The 23,167-nt window shown below is 39.6% G+C and overlaps 1 protein-coding gene across 1 annotated transcript in view; it reads left to right on the top strand.

The window, feature by feature from the left end:
• LOC116739882 (cytochrome P450 3A29-like) overlaps positions 1-23,167 on the top strand; it is a 74,513-nt gene that overhangs the window by 30,875 nt on the left and 20,471 nt on the right. The window contains exons 4-11 of the mRNA XM_032604746.1: positions 352-541; positions 2,963-3,056; positions 5,128-5,180; positions 7,544-7,643; positions 13,692-13,805; positions 14,067-14,155; positions 15,480-15,628; positions 21,663-21,790. Coding sequence (XP_032460637.1) covers positions 471-541; positions 2,963-3,056; positions 5,128-5,180; positions 7,544-7,643; positions 13,692-13,805; positions 14,067-14,155; positions 15,480-15,628; positions 21,663-21,790 — 798 coding nt within the window. The 5' untranslated portion in view covers positions 352-470. The remainder of the gene's footprint in view (positions 1-351; positions 542-2,962; positions 3,057-5,127; positions 5,181-7,543; positions 7,644-13,691; positions 13,806-14,066; positions 14,156-15,479; positions 15,629-21,662; positions 21,791-23,167) is intronic.

Here is a 23,167-nt window from a genome sequence, read left to right as displayed (position 1 = left end):
GAGTAGGTGCCTTATGGGGAAACCAGGATATCTAGGCAGAGGAAACTGCATGGTAAAGATTAGTAGACCTAGCATGTCTGAAGGATTTCAAGTTTTGGAGTTCAGGCAGTTACAGAGAAAAGGGCAGTTTAGAGGATATTTGTGGCTAGTGGTTTTATTTGAGTTTCTGTAACCTTTGAAATTACTGATAACACTGATTGAGTTGTTCTTGAATGGCCACAGAATATGAAGTCAAGGGAGGTCAAACTGGACTGTCCTTGATGCCAAACTATCAAGGCAGGGAGGGCTCATGCAGGTGGAGCACAGGTAGCCCTTCTATTGGCTGCAGCTCCAGCTCTACCGCCTTCCCAGGACATAAACATTTCAGCCTCAATGAATCATCCCTGAGTGTGAAAGGAAGCAGGCAGGCAAAGAGTAACACACGCAGCTGAGAAGAAACTCAGAGGAGAGAATCACCGAGGAGAGTTGCCATGGACCTGATCCCGAGCTTTTCCGTGGAAACCTGGGTTCTCCTGGCTACCAGCCTGGTACTCCTCTATCTGTGAGTATCTGTGATTCTGATCTCCTCTGTAACCTTGGACTTGGGGTGCTCATCAGGTCCCACTTTCCCTTTACTGTTTTGAGGATCAGTTAGTGGAGGGAAAGTTGCTTAAGCTGTGGGTGCTACAAACACCAAAGGGGTTATTATCGATCTTAACCCAGTTCTGTTGAATGAGTAATCAACAAACACCCCCCCTACCACCACCCCGCCAAGTTTTTATCTTCTGTAGCTGGGAGGGTTTAGTGACGTTGTTTACTCCTGGGGATGATTGACTGCCAGTTTCCATGGACCCAGACTAATCAACCAGAATCCACCAGGGGAAGATTTAAAACAACTGGTCCCTGCGCAGTGGGGTGCTGTCCCCTTCCCAAGCTCTGGGGATCCTGGAGGCGTGAAGTAACTTGGGATTTGTCTCATCTTCACCTTCTGGGTTCAGTATCTGCTGCAAGAGCCGTGTAGAAGGATTGGCCCCTGTGTCACTCAGGGGGTTCCTGCTTCCTTCCCTCCCTCCCCAGATGTCATTTACACAGGGCACCTTGTCACCCAGGGGCTGGAAATTGATTGCCCTTCACTTCATATCAGCTCTTCCCCCTTTCCTGTGTCCCTCCTACGGCAGCCTCTTCCAAGGCTCAATTCCCCCACCCTGTACTATGCAGAACCATCTACCCCCAAATGAGAAATCTTTAGAGGAGAGGACACTTGGCAGAAACCTTGAAATTATATTCATTTCTTTCAGCTTTTCCTCTCGTCTCTGAGAGCTTTAGCATCAGCATAGAAATCTGAGAGTTCATGTAACACGTTGAAAGTTCAGAAAGGGAAATTGATTTGCCCTGGTTGTGAAGGTGAAGGAAGAAACGGGGGTTGGAATAGCCCAAGTCACTCCCATTTTGGAAGTTGGTGCTCACACCTCCAACTTTTCTGGAGGAAGGATCTAAACACCCAGCTGGGCTTGGCCAAAGTGCCTCTGCTGCCTCTTCAAGCACAGTTCCTTTTAGGCAATTTTTGGGTTTATTTTATCACATAAGATTTGATGGATTTGTACAGAATATTTGGAACCTGTAAGACCTTAAAAACTAAGCTTCAAAGAAGAAAAAAGTCTTAAACATTCTGGAACATTTTATGGTTATTCATTCTGTGTTGCACAATGCCTCTTTTGCTGTCTTCAGGGAGGTACCTGAAGTTTGCAAGGCCCACTTTTAGCTAAAAGGGCTTGCAGAGCATGTTGAAGCATTTCTACATAGCACACTTTCAGCCATACCTTTCTAATTTGCCCCTACAGAGTTAGTTTTGACGGCCTAGCAACTTCATCACTAAAACCATTGCCAGCAACCTCTTCCCCTCAACCTCTCTTTTCCTCCACTCTGTCAATTCTCAGAAACACCAGACTGAGAAGACCTGCAAGATTTCAAACCCCCCATTTGGGGGATTCCACACAGAACACGTGAAGATGAGTTTCACGTACACCAGCTGTAGGAAGCACCAGCCTTAATGGCTTTTTGAGGTAGTTGGCGCACAGAGGCAGTAAACAAACTAATCTGTGATAGAGGATCTTGAAAATAATGAGTGTACCTGGTACTGTGTTTAGCAGGTGAGTATCACAGGTTGGAGGACCAGATACCATTTGAGAAAGAACGGTCTGGAAATGGATCCTCTAGTCGTTGGTTCACTTATACAGTTATATTCAGGGAACATATGGTCAGTCACCCTTCTCTGTAGGGCAAATCAAGCAAATTGCCTGACAACAGAGACTTGAGTGTAGCTGAAAGGTGCTCACATTTCTATGATGCCAATGGAAGCCTTGAACACAGTTTGTATTTTATAGAAATTAGGACACTGTTATTCTCTAAGGCTTGATTATGAAGTTGGACTTAAGAAGAATTAAATCCTAAAATGGGGTCAGGATACAGAGGGAAAGAAAAGCATAAAAATCTCCATGCAAATTGTAAGAACAATGTCACAGTAGGCTCTCAATAACTGTTGTTTTGCAGACGAAGTTAAGCAAAATCTCATTATTGGAACAGAAAAAGAAATTTTCCCTTTCTACCTAGAATGAGAATCTCCAAATCATCTAAGAGTCAAGTTACCAAATAAATATGAGTGAATTCCCTGGAAGAATTCCAGCCTGAACCTCTCAGGACCACTCCAATTAGAAACATTTATAAAGTATTCACTCTAAGATTGGAACTGTGAAGACTTAAGCTGACTTTGGCTAATCATCATTACCTTTAATGGGTCTCGTATTGGTGGTGGGCAAGGAGATGATGAGTAAATGTAATGATTGCTTTTGGAGCTGCTGGTATTTTTTATTGCCTACATGCTATCTCCTTAGGTTGACTGTTCCAGTTCTGAGTCAGTGACTGGCCAGCTCCAGCACCACTATTCCACAATTCCTGTGACCTGGTTTCTTCTTTCACTTTACAGATATGGGACTTATTCACATGGACTTTTTAAGAAGCTGGGGATTCCTGGGCCGAGACCTCTGCCTTATTTTGGAAATATTCTGTCCTACCGAAAGGTGTGTGTTGTTTGAGCTCCAGCTTTGCTTCTTATGGTGGCAAATCTCAGCTGAATAATATAGTAAAACTGCCCCTCCTCAGGAGGAAGTTCTGAGGTTTCACACTTTCCAGAAATATCACGGGCCCCACCCAGCACATGGCCAATTTTACAACACACCTCTATTTTTAGGTGTTAGGAGCCTCAGGTTTTGCGGCTTCAGACAACCCAGCTCTCTAGCTGATTCAGCACAGGACTTGATTTTCCACCCGGTGAGTATTGTGGAGAGGATTTTCTTTCTGCCAGGTGCAGATTCCCAGGAAGGCACCATCCCCTTAGTATTAGGAGAAAAGCATGAAGAGGGTGCCTGGTCGTGGCTTATTAAGCTGCCTACACTACAGTCAGGCTTTCCTGTTGGTAGCATAAGCTCTGGGTAGCATTTTTTTCTTCCTCCTGGATTGCTTGGTAACTTCAGTTTCTAACGCAGCCTGAGTATTCAATGTCGGGTAATTTGCACCTACTTGAATTATCTCAAGAACTACTAATGCCTGCAGTTATTTCTGTGGCTCTACTCCATTTTTGCTATAACCCTGACATCTTCTGTGTTTCGAGGGGTGGAGCAAGAGCTTTTTGCTTTACTTCTGTGCCTCCAAAGAAAGCACGTTATGGATGCATCTGAGCAGTGAGTAGGTGTAACGGAGACAGGATGGTGGTTGTCTAGTTACTTCAGGTATTTAACCACTAAATAAGTTGTGGGGTTTTAAAAAAAAAAAAAAAAAAAAAGGCAGAATCGGGCTTCCCTGGTGGCGCAGTGGTTGAGAGTCCGCCTGCCGATGCAGGGGACGCGGGTTCGTGCCCCGGTCCCGGAAGATCCCACATGCCGCGGCGCGGCTGGGCCCGTAAGCCATGGCCACTGAACCTGCGCGTCCGGAGCCTGTGCTCCGCCATGGGAGAGGCCACAACAGTGAGAGGCCCACATACCGCAAAAAAAAAAAAAAAAAAAAAAGCAGAATCACATATACAAAATCACTAGAAAGGATATGATTTGACAAAATTATTAAAAATTGAACTGAACTCAATAGAATGTACTAGGTGGCATATGGACTATGAATTCTGGCTGAGCCTTGATATTAATCCAGCTCTGATGCCTTGCCCAGGGCCTGGCCCCTGAAATGAAGGTCATGAGCTACGTCCATGTGTCCAGGGGGCAGAGCCTTGTGTGCAGGCTGCTCTCTGGCTCAGATTTCCTTTCCTGCAGACATAAGCCTTGTTTCTCAGATCCTGATTCTCCCAACTGAGGTCTTCATTGTCTCATTACTGCCTGTGAACTTCATGAACTGTTTTCTCTCTGAAAAAGCAATAATTTATTTTCCACCTTTCCCGGATAAACTCCTTAGTAGATGCACTCCAAGACCCATGTTTCTGGGACCTTCATTTTCATAGGTAAACCATCAAATATCACAGCAGAAACTTAGTAACAGGAAGTTCGTTTTCCTTTAAGCAACAGAGGGAAAATTCAGGGCAAGTGTTTTAATTGGTGGTGTTGTTTGTAGTTGTGGTAACTCCCCATCTTTTCTGTGTTGAGCTGGAAAACTAGAAGGTGATCTACTTTGTCATTCATTCACTCATTTATTTTCTCACTCAACACACACCCCTTAGACTTACTTAAATCTGCTGGACTGAAAAGGTCGCTGGTGTCTTTAACTTCCTAATTCTTCTAGAAATCTAGAGAAGGCTCATGAGATAAATGAAAAGGCTGCTTAACAAGGAGATGAAAGTGTGTACAGGCCAATCTAACTTACCCTTCGCTTCAATTTTCTCATGAAAGACAAGGAGGTACTTAGTATTCACAGGCAAAGGTAAACATTTAGTATCTGTAATAGAGAAAATGCAAGAGTGATTTAAAATTCTCTGTTCCAATATCTCCTTTTTTTCCCTTCATTTCCCCTAAGAAGTCTCTGAATATGAACTTCCTTCTACCTGCCAGTGGAAAATAGTAAGCCTGATTTCATGGGTTTCAAGGTATTTTTGTCCCCAAAAGAGGTAGGGTTCAATACATTTAGTTTAATAATCTAATTTTGTTTCTCTTGCAGGGTCTTTGGGAGTTTGACAATGGATGTTTTAAAAAGTATGGGAAAATGTGGGGGTGAGTATTCTGGAAAGTTCCATCGGATAGACTTGTTATGATGTGGCGCCCCCTGTGGTATGGAAGACAATCTCAGTCCAGAGCTTCTTGAGATGAAGTCTATTGTAAAACTTTGGAGTCTTGTTCTTTCTACCAGGGATCCCAGGTGTCAGCCAGGTGTCCAGGTCTACAGTCTGAATTAGGCCTGGAGATTTGCAGGTCATCACTTTTCTCCAGACTTTGAGGCCCAGGGACTCCTAACATCGCTTTCTGTCCAGTGTCACTCTTCCCCCCTTCTCCATTTTTCTTTCCTTAGGTTGCATTTAATTGCATAAAATGCATTATTCCAGAACATTCTAATATGTGCCCATAAATGCATTTTTGACCCTTTTCCACATGATTCACTTAATTAAAAGCCAAGAATCCTTTATTTAAGTTTTGCATTTAATATGTTCTTTTGGAAAAAGAGCTGGGGGTTACAGGTAAAGAAAATAGGAAACAATTTCTGCTCAGCTTTTTACATTCTCTACAAGTATGGAGGTTTTTTTGTTATTGTTTTTCATTTTCAGCCAAGACTTTCCAATGTAATTGTATTCAGTTATTGTTTTATCTACTATTTTTCTCTGGCTTTGAAGAGATGTGGGATATATCTAACCCAGAGTGTGTCATGTGGGCTCACAGACTTTAGGAGTTTTGTAGGTTTGATGAGAGCAGCAGGAGAGGTGTAATGTAGTGACTGTTTGCCGAAAGGAAATGGGAGAAGGCTCTGCCTCTCTGTACCTCTTCATCTTCTCTGATCAAGTCCTCGGAAACCATAAGGCCCTGCTGAGTTGCCATGGCCCCAAAAGTCAATGTGATTGAGTGGACAGAGCACATAGCCTGTGGATCACTACTGGACCAGCTCCAACTGCCCCTCCAACATTTAATACTTGTGAGCTCTGGATAGAGTCACTTTTTCATGGTGGATCCCAGTTCTCTCATTAGAAAATGGTTCTCATGCTTGGGTGTAAATGAGAACCACCTGGGAGAACTTGTTATAAATACAGAACTTTGACCCCACCCATCAGCATACCAAATCAATATGATCTGGGATCTGGGATAGGGCCAAAAATCTGAATTTTAACTGGTAATATAAGAAATACTAAGGCTGGAGTGACATCTGAATATAAAGTGTCACCCCAAACCACGATCTCTTCTCCACCCAGGTGTTTTTGAAAAAACATGATGGGAAGAAGGGAATCATCCAAGTAATATGGTCAATCAGATGGAAGAGCAGATTAAGTACCTCTTCAATCCCTTCCGTCACTGCTTCAACACTAAATGCACATGACACCCACTTAAACCCTCTGAGTTTTAGAATTTTTGGGGGGGGGGAAATAATGCACTGGTTCTCATCCATTTTTATATGTGATCACAAAACCATCTGAAATTCCTGTGTGAAGTCAGAGGAATAATAGGTAACATGTAGAAAACCTTCCATTGTGTTCTAGCCATCGCAAGCGATTGATAGAGGAAACAAAATGCCGGAAGACAGTGTGATTAACTTAGAGTCAACCTCATGCCAGTGGCCCATTCCCATGAACGGGCATCCTGACAGTCAGGAGATCAGGCCAAATTGGGATGTATCACATCTGAGGAGTTGGCTTTATGTGGTTAGGTGGGTCAAACATAGGCCTGCCCTGCTGCTAATGGCTGTCACCTACACGGAGCCTGAGGCCCACTTGGGACCCATGTCGAAGAATAAATATAAGTAATGAAAAGAACATATTTTAAAAATGAATTATACATGCTCCTCTGAATTTCTTTATTCTCTTTGTCCTTTTGTTTCAAATTTTTCTAACCTTGATGCTACCAAGGCTATCTCCTTATTAGTTAATATAATATTTCCTTTTAAAAATTATGAACTAGAAAGCAAATTTTAGAAAATAGAGCAGAGAAAATCTTTCATAATCCCACTCTCACTTGTGGAGTATTCCAAATCTTCTTCCATTTGCAGACACATTTTACATATTTATGATCAATGTGTCTATAAGTTTCATAGGCCTTTTTCATGCTTTTGATATATCTTCAAAAATGAGTGGGTGGACTCCTTAATTAATTAGTTTTTTCATTCTTAGACAATTTACTTGCCTTCAGTTATTTACTAAGCTAACTTCCTTTTTGATAATGAAATATTTTAAACCTATAAAAGTTATGGAGAATGGCATAGGAAATAACCCATGTAAACAACACCTAGACTTAACAAATGTTCTAATGTTATTTCTAACCATGATCTCTAGGAGTAAGGATTATGTAATGTCAGGATGAGAGTCTGGACTTAAGCTGTGAGTCCAGCTGCAGAAACCAGATCATTAAATTTAATCACATCTCTGTTCCCTACACAGGTGTTATGAAGGTCGACAGCCTCTGTTGGTTGTCACAGATCCAGACATAATCAAAACAGTGCTAGTGAAAGAATGTTATTCTGTCTTCACAAACCGGAGGGTAAGCATCCATTTTTAAAGTTTAAATATTATTTATTTATTAAATATTTATTCTGTAATAATTATAAATTCACAGGATATTGTCAAAAAAGAAAAATACAGGAAGGTGCTGTGAAGGAAACCCTTCATCCTGTTTCTCCCAAAGGTTAATACCTTGCATAATTATAGTACAGTATCAAAGTAGGAAATTGACATTGATACTATCCACATAGCTTATTCAGATTTTATCAGTTTTATGTGCATTCATTTGCTGTGAGTGCGTGTGTGTTACTCTATGAAAATTTATCATAGATGTAGATTTGTGTAACTACCACCACAATCAATGTATAGAAATGTTACTTCCCCATCAATCTCCCTCTAACCATTCTTTTATAGTCACAGTGAGTAGCTTGTCATTTCCTCTTATCAGGGTCTTAGTAGAGCAATTTTTTTGGTATTTTTATAGTTTATTATTTTATCCATACTAAAACACTTCGTGAAATCACTTACTGTTTCTTTTTAACATCTTTACTGGAGTATAATTGCTTTACAATCGTATGTTAGTTTCTGCTTTATAACAAAGTGAATCAGTTATACATATACATATGTCCCCATATCTCTTCCCTCTTGCATCTCCCTCCCTCCCACCTTTCCTATCCCACTCCTCTAGGTGCTCACAAAGCACTGAGCTGATCTCCCTGTGCTATGTGGCTGCTTCCCACTAGCTATCTATTTTACGTTTGGTAGTGTATATATGTCCATGCCACTCTCTCACTTTGTCCCAGCTTACCCTTCCCCCTCCCTGTATCCTCAAGTCCAGTCTGTAGTAAGTCTGCATCTTTATTCCCATCTTGCCCCTAGGTTCTTCATGAGCTTTTTTTTTTTTTTAGATTCCATATATATGTGTTAGCATACAGTATTTGTTTTTCTCTTTCTGACTTACTTCACTCTGTATGACAGTCTCTAGGTCCATCCACCTCACTACAAATAACTCAGTTTTGTTCCTTTTTATGGCTGAGTAATATTCCATTGTATATATGTGCCACATCTTTATCCATTCATCTGTTGATGGATGGTTCAGTTGCTTCCATGTCCTGGCTATTGTAAAAAGAGCTGCAATGGACATTTTGGTACATGACTCTTTTTGAATTATGGTTTTCTCAGGGTATATGCCCATTAGTGGGATTGCTGGGTTGTATGGGAGTTCTATTTTTAGTTTTTTAAGGAACCTCCATACTGTTCTCCATAGTGGCTGTATCAATTTACATTCCCACCAACACTGCAAGAAGGTTCCCTTTTCTCCATACCCTCTCCAGCATTTATTGTTTGTAGATTTTTTGATGACGGCCATTCTGACCGGTATGAGATGATATCTCATTGTAGTTTTGATTTGCATTTCTCTAATGATTAACGATGTTGAGCATTCTTTCATGTGTTTGTTGACAATCTGTATATCTTCTTTGGAGAAATGTCTATTTAGGTCTTCTGCCCATTTTTGGATTGGGTTGTTTGTTTTTTTAATGTTGAGCTGCATGAGCTGCTTGTAAATTTTGGAGATTAATCCTTTGTCAGTTGCTTCATTTGCAAATATTTTCTCCCATTCTGAGGGTTGTCTTTTTGTCTTGTTTATGGTTTCCTTTGCTGTGCAAAAGCTTTGAAGTTTCATGAGGTCCCATTTGTTTATTTTTGTTTTTATTTCCATTTCTCTAGGAGGTGGGTCAAAAAGGATCTTGCTGTGATTGATGTCATAGAGTGTTCTGCCCATGTTTTCCTCTAAGAGTTTGATGGTGTCTGGCCTTACATTTAGATCTTTAATCCATTTTGAGTTTATTTTTGTGTATGGTGTTAGGAAGTGTTCTAATTTCATTCTTTTACATGTAGCTGTCCAGTTTTCCCAGCACCACTTATTGAAGAGACTGTCTTTTCTCCATTGTATATCCTTGCCTCCTTTGTCATAGATTAGTTGACCATAGGTGCATGGATTTATCTCTGGGCTTTCTATCTTGTTCCATTTGTCTATGTTTCTGTTTTTGTGCCAGTACCATATTGTCTTGATTACTGTAGCTTTTGTAGTATAGTCTGAAGTCAGGGAGTCTGATTCCTCCAGCTCCATTTTTTTCCCCTCAAGACTCTTTTGGCTATTTGGGGTCTTTTGTGTCTCCATACAAATTAAGATTATTTTGTTCTAGTTCCATTAAAAATGCCATTGATAATTTGATAGGGATTGCATTGAATAGATTGCTTTGGGTAGTATAGTCATTTTCACAATATTGATTCTTCCAATCCAAGAACATGGTATATCTCTCCATCTGTTGGTATCATCTTTAATATCTTTCATCAGTGTCTTACAGTTTTCTACATACAGGTCTTTTGTCTCCCTAGGTAGGTTTATTCCTAGGTATTTTTTCTTTTTGTAGCAATGGTAAATGGGAGTGTTTCCTTAATTTCTCTTTCAGAGTTTTCATCATTAGTGTATGGGAATGCAAGAGATTTCTGTGCATTAATTTTGTATCCTGCAACTTTACCAAATTCATTGATTAGCTCTAGTAGTTTTCCGGTGGCATCTTTAGTATAGTATTATGTCATCTATGTATAGTATCATGTCATCTGCAAATAGTGACAGTTTTACTTCTTCTTTTCCAATTTGTATTCCTCTTGTATCTTTTTCTTCTCTGATTGCCGTGGCTAGGACTTCCAAAACTATGTTGAATAATAGTGCTGAGAGTGGACATCCTTGTCTTGTTCCTGATCTTAGAGGAAATGCTTTCAGTTTTTCACCATTGAGAATGATGTTTGCTGTGGGTTTGTCGTATATGGCCTTTGTTATGTTGAGGTAGGTTCCCTCTATGCCAACTTTCTGGAGAGTTTTTATCATAAATTGGTGTTGAATTTTTTCAAAAGCTTTTTCTGCATCTATTGAGATGATCATATGGTTTTTATCCTTCAATTTGTTAATATGGTGTATCACATTGATTGATTTGCATATACTGAAGAATCCTTGCATCCCTGGAATAAACCCCACTTGATCATGGTGTATGACCCTTTTAATATGTTGTTGGATTCTGTTTGCTAGTATTTTGTGGAGGATTTTTGCATCTATATTCATCAGTGATATTGGTCTGTAATTTTCTTTTTTTGTAGTATCTTTGTTTGGTTTTGGTATGAGGGTGATGGTGGCCTCATAGAATGAGTTTGGGAGCATTCCTTCCTCTGCAATTTTTTGGAAGAGTTTGAGAAGGATGGGTGTTAGCTCTTCTCTAAATGTTTGATGGAATTCACCTAAGAAGTCATCCGGTCCTGGACTTTTGTTTGTTGGAAGGTTTTTTTGTTTGTTTGTGGTACGTGGGCCTCTCACTGTTGTGGCCTCTCCTGTTGCGGAGCACAGGCTCCGGACACGCAGGTTCAGAGGCCATGGCTCACAGGCCCCGCCGCTCCACGGCATGTGGGGTCCTCCCAGACCGGGCCACGAACCCGTGTCCCCTGCATCGGCAGGCAGACTCTCAACCACTGCGCCACCAGGGAAGCCCTGTTGGAAGATTTTTAATCACAGTTTCAATTTCATTACTTGTGATTGGTCTGTTCATATTTTCTATTTCTTCCTGGTTCAGTCTTGGAAGGTTATACCTTTCTAAGAATTTGTCCATTTCTTCCAGGTTGTCCATTTTATTGGCATAGAGTTGCTTGTAGTAATCTCTTAGGATGCCCTGTATTTCTGTGGTGTCTGTTGTAACATCTCCTTTTTCATTTCTAATTTTATTGATTTGAGTCCTCTCCCTCTTTTTCTTGATGAGTCTGGCTAATGCTTTATCAATTTTGTTTATCTTCTCAAAGAACCAGCTTTTAGTTTTATTGATCTTTGCTATTGTTTTCTTTGTTTCTATTTCATTTATTTCTGCTCTGATCTTTATGATTTCTTTCCTTTTGCTAACTTTGGGTTTTATTTGTTCTTCTTTCTCTAGTTCCTTTAGATGTAAGGTTAAATTGTTTATTTAAGATTTTTCTTCTTTCTTGAGGTAGGCTTGTATAGCTATAAACTTCCCTCTTAGAGCTGCTTTTGCTGCATCCCATAGGTTTTGGATCATCGTATTTTCGTTCTCATTTATCTCTGGTATTTTCTGATTTCCTCTTTGATTTCTTCAGTGAGCTCTTGGTTATTTAGTAATGTATTGTTTAGCCTCCATGTGTTTGGGATTTTTACGGTTTTTTCCCTGTGATTGATTTCTAATCTCATAGCGTTGTGGTCAGAAAAGGTACTTGATAGGATTTCAATTTTCTTAAATTTATTGAGGCTTGATTTCTGACCCCAGATGTGATCTATCCTAGAGAATGTTCCATGCACACGTGAGAAGAAAGTGTAATCTGCTGTTTTTGGATGGAATGTCCTGTAAATATCAATTAAATCTATCTGGTCTGTTGTGTCATTTAAGGCTTGTGTTTCCTTATTAATTTTCTGTTTGGATGATTTGTCCATTGGTGTAAGTGAGGTGTTAAAGTCCCCCACTATTATTGTGTTACTGTCGATTTCCTCTTTTATAGCTCTTAGCAGTTGCCTTATGTATTGAGGTGCCCCTATGTTGGGTGCATATATATTTATAATTGTTATATCTTCTTCTTGGATTGATCCCTTGATCATTATGTAGTGTCTTTCCTTGTCTCTTGTAATATTCTTTATTTTAAAGTCTATTTTATCTGATATGAGTATTGCTACTCCAGCTTTCTTTTGATCTCCATTTGCATAGAATATCTTTTTCCACCCCTCACTTTCAGTCTGTATGTGTCCCTAGGTCTGAAGTGGGTCTCTTGTAGACGGCATATATATGGGTCTTGTTTGTGTATCCATTCAGCAAGTCTGTGTCTTTTGGTTGGCGCATTTAATCCATTCATGTTTAAGGTAATTATTGATATGTATGTTCCTATGACCATTTTCTTAATTGTTATGGGTTTGTTTTTGTAGGCCCTTTTCTTCTCTTGTGTTTCCCACTTAGAGAAGTTCCTGTAGCATTTGTTGTAGAGCTGGTTTGGTGGTGCTGAATTTTCTTAGCTTTTGCTTGTCTGTAAAGCTTTTGATTTCTCCATCGAATCTGAATGAGATCTTTGCCAGGTAGAGTAATCTTGGTTGTAGCTTCTTTCCTTTCATCACTAAGTATATCATGCCACTCCCTTCTGGCTTATAGAGTTTCTGCTGAGAAATCAGCTGTTAACCTTATGGGAGTTCCCTTGTATGTTATTTGTCGTTTTTCCCTTGTTGCTTTCAATAATTTTTCTTTGTCTTTAATTTTTGCCAATTTGATTACTATGTGTCTCAGCATGTTTCTCCTTGGGTTTATCCTGTGCAGGACTCTCTGCATTTCCTGGACTTGGGTGGCTGTTTCCTTTCCCATATTAGGGAAGTTTTCGACTTATAATCTCTTTAAATAGTTTCTTAGGTCCTTTCTCTCTCTCTTCTCCTTCTGGGAGCCCTATAATGGGAATGTTGTTGCGTTTAATGTTGTCCCAGAGGTCTCTTAGGCTGTCTTCATTTCTTTTCATTCTTTTTTCTTTATTCTGTTCCGCAGCAGTGAATTCCACCATTCTGCCTTCCAGACCACTTATCTGTTCTTCTGCGTCAGTTATTCTGCTATTGATTCCTTCTAGTGTAGTTTTCATTTCAGTTATTTTATTGTTCATCTCTGTTTGTTTGTTCTTTAATTCTTCTAGGTCTTTGTTAAACATGTCTTGCATCTTCTCGATCTTTACCTCCATTTTTTTCCCGAGGTCCTGGATCATCTTCACTATCATTATTCTGAATTCTTTTTCTGGAAGGTTGCCTATCTCCACTTCTTTTAGTTGTTTTTCTGGGGTATTATCTTGTTCCTTCATCTGGTACACAGCCCTCTGCCTTTTCATCTTGTCTATCTTTCTGTGAATGTAGTTTTTTTTCCACAGGCTGCAGGATTGTAGTTCTTCTTGCTTCTGCTTTCTGCCCTCTCCAGATAGCTATTTCTTTGGAGCTTCAAGAATAGGCTCCCAGATCTGGTCAATCACCTTGGGACAGTGCCAATAAGACTCTGTGTTTTGCTTTTGACTCTAGTCTTTTGGTCCAATGGGAATTATGAAGAATGCCGTCTCTCTGTCTGAGGATGAACAATGGAAGAGATTACGATCATTGCTGTCTCCAGCCTTCACCAGCGGAAAGCTCAAGGAGGTAAGAAAAGAAGAAGACTTTCAACTAGAAACTTAAGGAATGACTCTAGGGACAGGTAGAAAATAAGGTCATAGTCCCTTTCCAAAGAGAAGTCTGCTGATTTTGAGTTTTCTAATGATGGTCTTTTATCTTTACTTCCTAGAAGAGACAGTTTAAGATTCCTTATAAAATGCCACTTACTGCTCCATGCTTGGGAAAGCCAGGTACTTCTAGGACTTGAGTCTGCATTTAACTTCAGGTGATGTTGTACTTTGTATCTAGATGTTCCCCATCATTAGCCAGATTGGAGACGTGTTGGTGAGGAACCTGAAGAAGGAAGCAGGGAAAGGCAAGCCAATCAACATGAAAGAGTAAGTAGGGGTGAAGCTGCTGGTACCTGAGCTGCATTGAGACCCTCCAGATGCCTGCCATGGAGCCAGATTCCCACTGCTGAGTTACTGTAGTGACCGACAGAAGTAAGTGTGTGGTGGTACCACTCCAGTGGGCCACCCCAGAATGAGTGGTGGCTCGCCAAAGAAAGCAGGGCAGCGGGGAGAGAAAGGGTCTTCTCCTGTGTACATGAGCCAGGATGAACTTATCTGCTTAACTGTCACTTTGGGTATTCTGGAAGGCAAAACACATAGTTTAGAAAGGAGAAACGTTGTGCACAGTATTGAGTGTAGAGGGTGTGGAGCGGAGGTGGGGAAGGCTCTTCGTACATATTGGCAGACAGTGCACTGGGCAGGAATGTTACAGTATGGAACTTGAAACAAATTAAATCTCTTCACAGTTTTCCTGAGGAAAATGCTAAATATTAATTCTTAACCACCATTTGTTCTTCCTTTAGCCTCAAAAGAGAGAAGGCCCTGTACAGGCTATGGGTAGAGTGATCATAGCATTTGTTGTCTAAACTGAGATTTTTTTTTTTAAATTCTGCTGTAACAACAGGTATAAACTGAGAATGTCCCGGGAAAACTGAGGACATAAGATCACTTAGCTATGGGATTCCCTAAGTCAAATTTGGAGTAATTTATTATTTTTTTAACTAGAAATATTTTTAGTTCTTACATTTCACAGAAATGAGTCTGCCCTCAGGTCAACCACAGACCACTGGAGTTGAGGAAGTATGGGTGTTTCAGGATCCTTAGCAGGGGTGTAAGACAGTGAGGGATGATGTTCCTGGGACCTCAGAACAGGGTGCTGCTGTTCTGTAATTCATTGAAGAGGAATCAGCTCTGAGTGCACACTCTATGGTGAGGCAAGACCCAGATCAACGTCCCCTTTCTTGACTCCCCCAGGATGTGTTAAATTTATACACTTGGTTATGCTCAGACGCAGTCCTTATACACTTATTATTGCCTGTAGTCAAAACACACTACTGTACTTTGTCTGATTATAGGTGTCTATCCCTGTATGACTGAGCTCCTTGAGTTTGTGGGGGGACGTCTAACTTGCCTTAGTGTCCCCAGCCCTCCTGGCACAGGGCCAGCTGCATCACTGGCACCTCAGACACACCTCATGTGTGAGTGATAGTAGCATAGACTCTTCCATGGACCAACAGGTGGTTCTGAAAGAGTGTGCCTCTCTACCTGCCTTGTCTGGGCATCTGATTTTACATGCACTTCTTGTTATATGTGTTGGGTAAGGAGAGTAAAGAGGTGTTGATTTTAGTTGTTCCTATCTTTCTCTACTCAGCTTCCTTGGGGCCTACAGCATGGATGTGATTACTGGCACAGCATTTGGAGTGAACATTGATTCCCTCAACAGCCCACAAGATCCCTTTGTGGAATATAGCAAGAAGATGTTAAAATTTAATCTCCTCTCTCCATTAATTTTCTCAATAAGTATGTGGACTACTTTATTCCTTTTTTTTTATTCCTTTTTCTTTATTCCTTCTTCCATCCCTCCTTCTCTCCCTCCTTTCCTCCCTCTCCACCTTTCTTCCTTTATCTTTCTTTTTTTTTTTTAACTATTTATTTATTTATGGCTGAATTGGGTCTTCATTGCTGCACACAGGCTTTCTCTAGTTGTGGCAAGCGGGGGCTACTCTTTGTTGTGTTGCACTGGCTTCTCATTGTGGTGGCTTCTCTTGTTGTGGAGCATGGGCTCTAGGCGTGTGGGCTTCAGTAGTTGTAGCACATGGGCTCAGTAGCTGTGGCTCGTGGGCTCAGTAGTTGTGGCACACGGACTTAGTTGCTCCGCAGCATGTGGGATCTTCCTGGACCAGGGCTCGAACCCATGTCCCCTGCATTGGCAGGTGCATTCTTAACCACTGTGCCACCAGGGAAGCTCTATCTTTCTTTTTTAAATAATAGCTTTATTGAGATACAATTCACATGCCATATAATGCACCACTGTAAAATGTATAATTCATTGGTTTTTACATCCTACCTATCCATCAACAGATGAAATGGACAGGCAAAATATATACAACATTCAGTATACACAACTGGATATTGTATGTGCGCGTGTGTAAATATACACACACACATATATGTGTGTATATATAGGTATATATACATATATATATATATGAGAAAGCCAGGTTCTTCTAGGACTTGAGTCTCCATATATATATATATATATATATATATACATATACACACACACACATACACAATTGAATATTATTCACCCAGAAGAGGAAGAAAATCCTGCCATTTGCAACAAAGTGGAAGGACCTAGAGGGTATTACGTTAAGTGAAATAAGTCAAACAGAGAAAGGCAAATACTTATATGTAGAATAAAAAAAAAACTAAACTAAAAAAAGGAAGAAGAAGAAAACCAAACTCATAGAAAAACAAGATCAGATTTTTGGTTACCAGAGGTGTGGGTTGAGTGGTGAGAGAATTGGATAAAAGTGGTCAAAAGGTGTAAATATTCAGTTGTAACATAAAAAGTACTGAAAGTGTAATGTACAATGTGAGTATAGTTAACACTGCTGTATGATATATTTGTACATTACTAAGAAAGTAGATCGTAAAAGTTCTCATCACAAGGGAAGATATTTTTTTGTAACTATATGAGGTGAGGAATGTTAACTAAACTTACGGGGTTAATTTCACAATATATGTATGTTAAGTCATTATGCTGTACCCAAACTAATACAGTACTGTATCTCAACTATAACTCAGTAAGGTTGAAAAAAAAAGGGTTTTAGTACATTCAAAGATATGTGCAACCATCACTCCAGTCAATTGTTGTACATTTTTGTCAACTCACAAGCCCTGTACCTAACTATAACCTCCCACTCCTCTTAGCCCTAAGCAACCACTAATCTACTTCCTACCTCTATAGATTTGCTTATTCTGGACACTTCGTATAGATGGAATCATATATGTGGGCTTTTGTGGCTGGCTTCTTTCACTTATCATGATGTTTTCAAGGGTAATCTAAATTGTAGCATATATCAGTACTTCATTTCTTTGTATGGCCAAATAATATCCCATTATATGGACATTCTGCCTTTTGTTTATCCATTCATCAGTTGACAGACACTTGGGTCATTTCCAGCTTTTGGCTCTTACGAACAGTGCTGCTGTGCCCATTCATGTACAAGTTTTCGTTTAAATACCTGTTTTCAATTCTTTGGGTATGTAGTCAGAGGTGAATTTGCTGAGTTATATAGTAACTGTGTTTAACTTATAAGTAACTGCCAAACTGTTACCCCACAATCTTTTTTAGATAAATGTCTATCCAAATATTTTGCCTATTTATAGTTGGATTATATTCAGTACTTCTGTTGTTGAGTTGTAAGTGTTCTTTATGTATTCTAGGTAAGAGTCCCTTATCAGACATGATTTGGAAAGTTTTTTTTTCCTTTCTGTAGGTGTCTCTTCACTTTCTTGCTAGTTTGCTTTAAAGTGAAAAATTTTTATTTTCATCATGCACAAATTCTTTATTTTCCTTTTTTTCCCTGTGCTTTTGGTGTCATGTCTAAGAATCCATTGCCAAATCTGAGGTCATGAAGAGCTACCCATTCATTGGTTTTCTTCTAACAGTCGTACAGTTTTAGCTCATATGTTTAGGTCTTTGATTTATTTTGAGTTTAGTTTTGTATATGGTGTAAGGTAAGGGTCTATTTCATTCGTTTGCATGCAGCTATCCAGTTATCCCAGAACCTTTTATTAAAGACTATTTTGTCTCCATTGAATGGTCTTGTAACCCTTCTCAACATGCAGTTTACCATAGACAAGTGGATTTATTTCCAGAGTCTAAATTTTATTCTATTTATCTATATGTCCATTCTTATGCCAGTATGACATTGCCTTGATTATTATAGATTTATGATAAGTTTTGAAATCAGCAGTACGAGTCCTACAACTTTATTCTTTTTTTTTTCGAGATTGTTTTGGCTCTTCTGTGCCCCTGGCAATTGCATATGAATTTTAAATTCAGCTTTTCAGTTTCTACAAAGAAGCCAGCCAGAATTCTGATAGGGAATGAGTTAAATCTGTAGAGTTGCTGTCTTGACAATGTTTAGTATTCTTATACATGTACATGGGATGTTTTTCATTTACTTAGATTTTCTTTATTTCAACAGTATTGCAGTTTTCAGGGTAGATGTTTTGCACTTCTTTCGTTGACTTATTCCTAAATATTATTATTATTTATTTATTTTGTGGTACACGGGCTTCTCACTGTTGTGGCCTCTCCCGTTGTGGAGCACAGGCTCCGGACGCGCAGGCTCAGCGGCCATGGCTCACGGGCCCAGCCGCTCCGCGGCATGTGGGATCTTCCTGGACCGGGGCACGAACCCGTGTCCCCTGCATTGGCAGGCGGCCTCTCAACCACTGCGCCACCAGGGAAGCCCTAAATATTCTTTTTTTATGTTATTATAAGTAGAGTTATTTTCTTAATTTCACTTTTGGGTTATTTATTACAGTGTATAGAAATAGAATTGATTTTGTATATTGACCTTGTTTCCTGAAACCCTGTTGAAATTGTGTATTAGTTCTAATAGGATGTTAGTGGATTATTTAGGATTTTTTATATACAAGATCGTGTTATCTGATGGTGGAGGAGTTTTACTTCATTTTCTATACGTATACATTTTATTTCCTTTTGTTGCCTAATTACCCTGGCTAGAACCTCTAGTACAGTGTGGAGTGGAAGTGATGAGAGAGGCTTCCTAGTCTTGTTCTTTTTTTTTCTTCTTTAAATTATACATATGTATTTTATTTACACTTTGTATTTGATATATTTCATGATAAACATTTTTTTTCCATCTTAACCATTTTTTAAGTGTGCAGTTCGGTATCAAATACGTTCACATCGTTGTATAAAAATCACCTCTGTCCATCCCCATAACTGTTTTCATCTTGTGAAACTGAAGCTCTATACCCATTAAACAATAACTCCCTGTTATTCCTTGCCCCCAGCCCCTGGTAACCACCAGCCTACTTTCTGTCTTTATGATTTTCCTAGTCTTGTTCTTAAACTTAGGGAAAGTTTAAGCTTAGGGGAAGCATGCAGTCTTTCATTATTAAGTATAGTGTTAGCTTAGTTTTTCATAGATGCCTTTTCTAAAGTTGAGGAAATTCCCTTCTGTTCCTGTTTGTTGAGTATTTTTATCACAAGAGAGTGTTGGGTTTTGTCACATGCTTTTTATGCATCTATTAGATGATCATGTGGTCATTGTTTTTTATTCCTTTGACACGGTTTATTATAACACTTTGTATTCCTGGGATAAACCCCACTTGGTTATGGTGTGTATCACTTTTTATATGTTGCTAGATTCAGTTTGCTAGTATTCTGTTGAGGATTTGTGCACCCATGGTATAAGGTATGTTGGTCTGTAGCTTTCTTTACTTGTGCTGGTTTGAGTGATTGATTGATTGATTGACTGATTGAAGCAAGGTATAGTGACTTTATTAGGAAAGCCAGTAGACCAGGAAGATGGTGGACTGGTGTCCCAAAGAACCATCTTATCCGATTTGCCTGGTTTTAGTACAGATTCATACAATTTGGAAGTGTTCCAACATCTTCCAATTTTTGGAAGAGTTTGTTAAAAAAAAATGGTGTTAATTCTTTAAACATTTGGTAGTATTCACCACTGAAACCATCTAGACATGAGCTTTTCTTTGCCAAACTGTGGGTGGTTTCTTGATTACTAACTAAAACTTTGTACTTCTTATAGGTATATCAGATTGTCTATTTCTGTTTAAGTCGGTTTCTATAGTTCGTGTCTTTCTAAGAATCCATACATTTTATCTAAATTGTCTAATTTATTGCCATACTGTTGTTCATAGATTACTTTTTTGTATTGAAATAAAGTTAATTTACAATGTTGTGTTAGTTTCAAGTGTACAGCAAAGTGATTCAGCTATGCAGACACACACACGTATATGTATTCTTTTTTTTAAATCAATTAATTAATTTTTGGCTGCGATGGGTCTTCGTTGCCACGTGTGGGCTTTCTCTAGCTGCGGCGAGTGGGGGCTACTCTTCACTGTGGTGTGCGGGCTTCTCACTGTGGTGGTTTCTTTTGTTGCGGAGCACGGGCTCTAGGCGCAGGGGCTTCAGTAGTTGTGGCTCGCGGGCTCTAGAGCGCAGGCTCAGTAATTGTGGCACAGGGGCTTAGTTGCTCTGAGGCATGTGGGATCTTCCCAGACCAGGGATCAAACCCGTGTCCCCTGCATTGGCAGGCAGTTTCTTAACCACTGCGCCACCAGGGAAGTCCCTGTATATGTATTCTTTTTCGGATTCTTTTCCTATAGGTTATTACAAGTTATTGAGTATATGTAGATTTCTTTATAGTCATTTTCATTTTTAAAATGTCAGTAGCAATTTCTGATGCTAAAAATTTGAGTGTTTTCTCTTATTTTCTTGGCCAATCTATCTAAAAAACCTTCTCAAAACATCAGCTTTTGTTTTCACTGATTTTCTCCATTGTTTTTTATTCTCCTGTTCATTATAGTTTCTTTACTTATCTTTACTATTTTCTACCTTCTGCTCACTTTATGTTTTTTTTTTTTTTTTTTTTTTTTGCGGTACGCGGGCCTCTCACTGTCGTGGCCTCTCCCGTTGCGGAGCACAGGCTCCGGATGCGCAGGCTCAGCGGCCATGGCTCACGGGCCCAGCCGCTCTGCGGCATGTGGGATCTTCCCGGACCGGGGCATGAACCCGCGTCCCCTGCATCGGCAGGCGGACTCTCAACCACTGCGCCACCAGGGAAGCCCTCACTTTATGTTTTGTTTGCTCTTCTCCTTTCAGTGTATTAAGGTGGAAATTTAGCTTCTTGATTTGAGATCTCTGTTCTTTTAATATCTAAACATATAGCCATAAATATCTCTCTGAACACCACTTTTGTTCCATCCCATCAGTTTTGGTATATTGTATTTTTATTCATCTAAAAGTAATTTCTGATTGCCTTTTGATATCTTCTACAACCTATTGGGTATTTAAGTGTGTGTTATTTAATTTCCACATATTTGTGTGTTTCCCAATTTTCTTTCTGTTATTGATTTCTAATTACATTCCATTGTGGTGGAAAGACACGCACTATATTATTTCTATCATGATTATTATTTTTTAAACTGCACAATTAGTTGAAGCAACAGATTACAGTCTGGTTTGTCCAAAGAGATGCTAGTCCAAGAATTAAAGGCCATGAGGTCCCAGAATGTAATCCAGTTCCTTTAGTCAATCCAAAGATGCAGAAGAGGCCACTGATCTCACTGCTGCAGTGATAGCCCCTATATGTGGACTTGGCCTTGCTCAGTCATTGGCTTCGAAGTCTGAGCAAAGGTCATAGAGGCAATGGGTCATGATTGAGTATCCTGGTGGTTTTACTTTTTTGATTGGTAGAGCAAATTATGATTGCGCCAAGTAAACTTTGCATTTTCGCTGTGCTTCCTTTTATCTTTTTCCCTACAGTATTATTTCCATTCCTCACCCCAGTCTTTGAAGTATTAAATATTACTCTGTTTCCAAAAAATTCTGTGAATTTTTTGGCGAAGTCTATAAAAAGGATGAAAGAGAGTCGCCTCAAAGATAAACAAACGGTAAAGTCTGGTGGTGGTTACATGAGGGGGCTCACTTTTTGATAATTTATTGAGCTGTACACATATTTCTTATGCATATCTCTACATTTTTAAAATGTAGGTAGAAAACTATAGAGTTTAGAATAGGAGGACTCTAAAATTTGGGGGGAATGAATAAGGAGGAAGTTGGGGAAGGAAATAAGAGTATGAGCCAGAGAGCAATATTTAAATATAATAATAGGCATGCCAATTAGTATGTCACTGCATAAATATTATTGAGATAAGGAGTTTACCACTTTTCTTCAATAAATGGTTAAGGGATAAAAGTTACTGATTAAAAATGATTTCACTGGTATTTCACCAAATATTAGCTTGGCAAAGAATCACTTCAGTTCCAAGCTTCCTATTTCACAGGTTGTCCAATGGAAGGCCCTGTCAGCCACCTGATGCAGTGTAGTCATTTTAAAAGTTGAGCTCACTCATAGTTGGAGTGGGCAGGAGTCTTCTCTGGCCAATGGAGCCACAAGTGGGTTAACCCAGCTTTGCCTTCATGAGGGCTGGAGGCCAGCACAAGTATGTCTGCAGGTCAGGGGACAGGGCTGGGTACTCAGGATGTCACTGAAGAATGTGTAGCATTCTGGAAGGGTGAAGGGCTTGAAGATGCTTCTACAAAAGCTGCCGATGAACTCTGCAAATATCAGGGGATTAATTTATGTGATCATTCATTAAGAATTAAAGTTGGAGACAAGCCTCTTAGACAGCCTCATCCACCAGAGGGCAGACAGCAGAAGCAAGAAGAACTACAATCCTGCAGCCTGTGGAACAAAAACTACATTCACAAAAAGATAGACAAGATGAAAAGACAGAGGACCATGTACCAGATGAAGGAACAAGATAAAACCCCAGAAAAACAACTAAATGAAGTGGAGATAGGCAACCTTCCAGAAAAAGAATTCAGAATAATGATAGTGAAGATGATCCAGGACCTCGGAAAAAGAATGGAGGCAAAGATCAAGAAGATGCAAGAAATGTTTAACAAAAACCTAGAAGAATTAAAGAACAAACACCTAGAAGAATTAAAGAACAAACAAACAGAGATGAACAATATCATAACTGAAATGAAAACTACACTAGAAGGAATCAATAGCAGAATAATTGAGGCAGAAGAACAGATAAGTGGTCTGGAAGACAGAATGGTGGAATTCACTGCCATGGAACAGAATAAAGAAAAAAGAATGAAAAGAAATGAAGACAGCCTAAGAGACCTCTGGGACAACATTTGCATTATAGGGGTCCCAGAAGGAGAAGAGAGAGAGAAATGACCTGAGAAAATATTTGAAGAGATTATAAGTTGAAAACTTCCCTAACATGGGAAAGGAATTAGCCCCCAAGTCCAGG

Source organism: Phocoena sinus, chromosome 15 (genome assembly GCF_008692025.1).
Source record: "Phocoena sinus isolate mPhoSin1 chromosome 15, mPhoSin1.pri, whole genome shotgun sequence".
Lineage (NCBI taxonomy): Eukaryota > Metazoa > Chordata > Mammalia > Artiodactyla > Phocoenidae > Phocoena > Phocoena sinus.
This window is presented reverse-complemented; position numbering and strand designations above follow the sequence as displayed.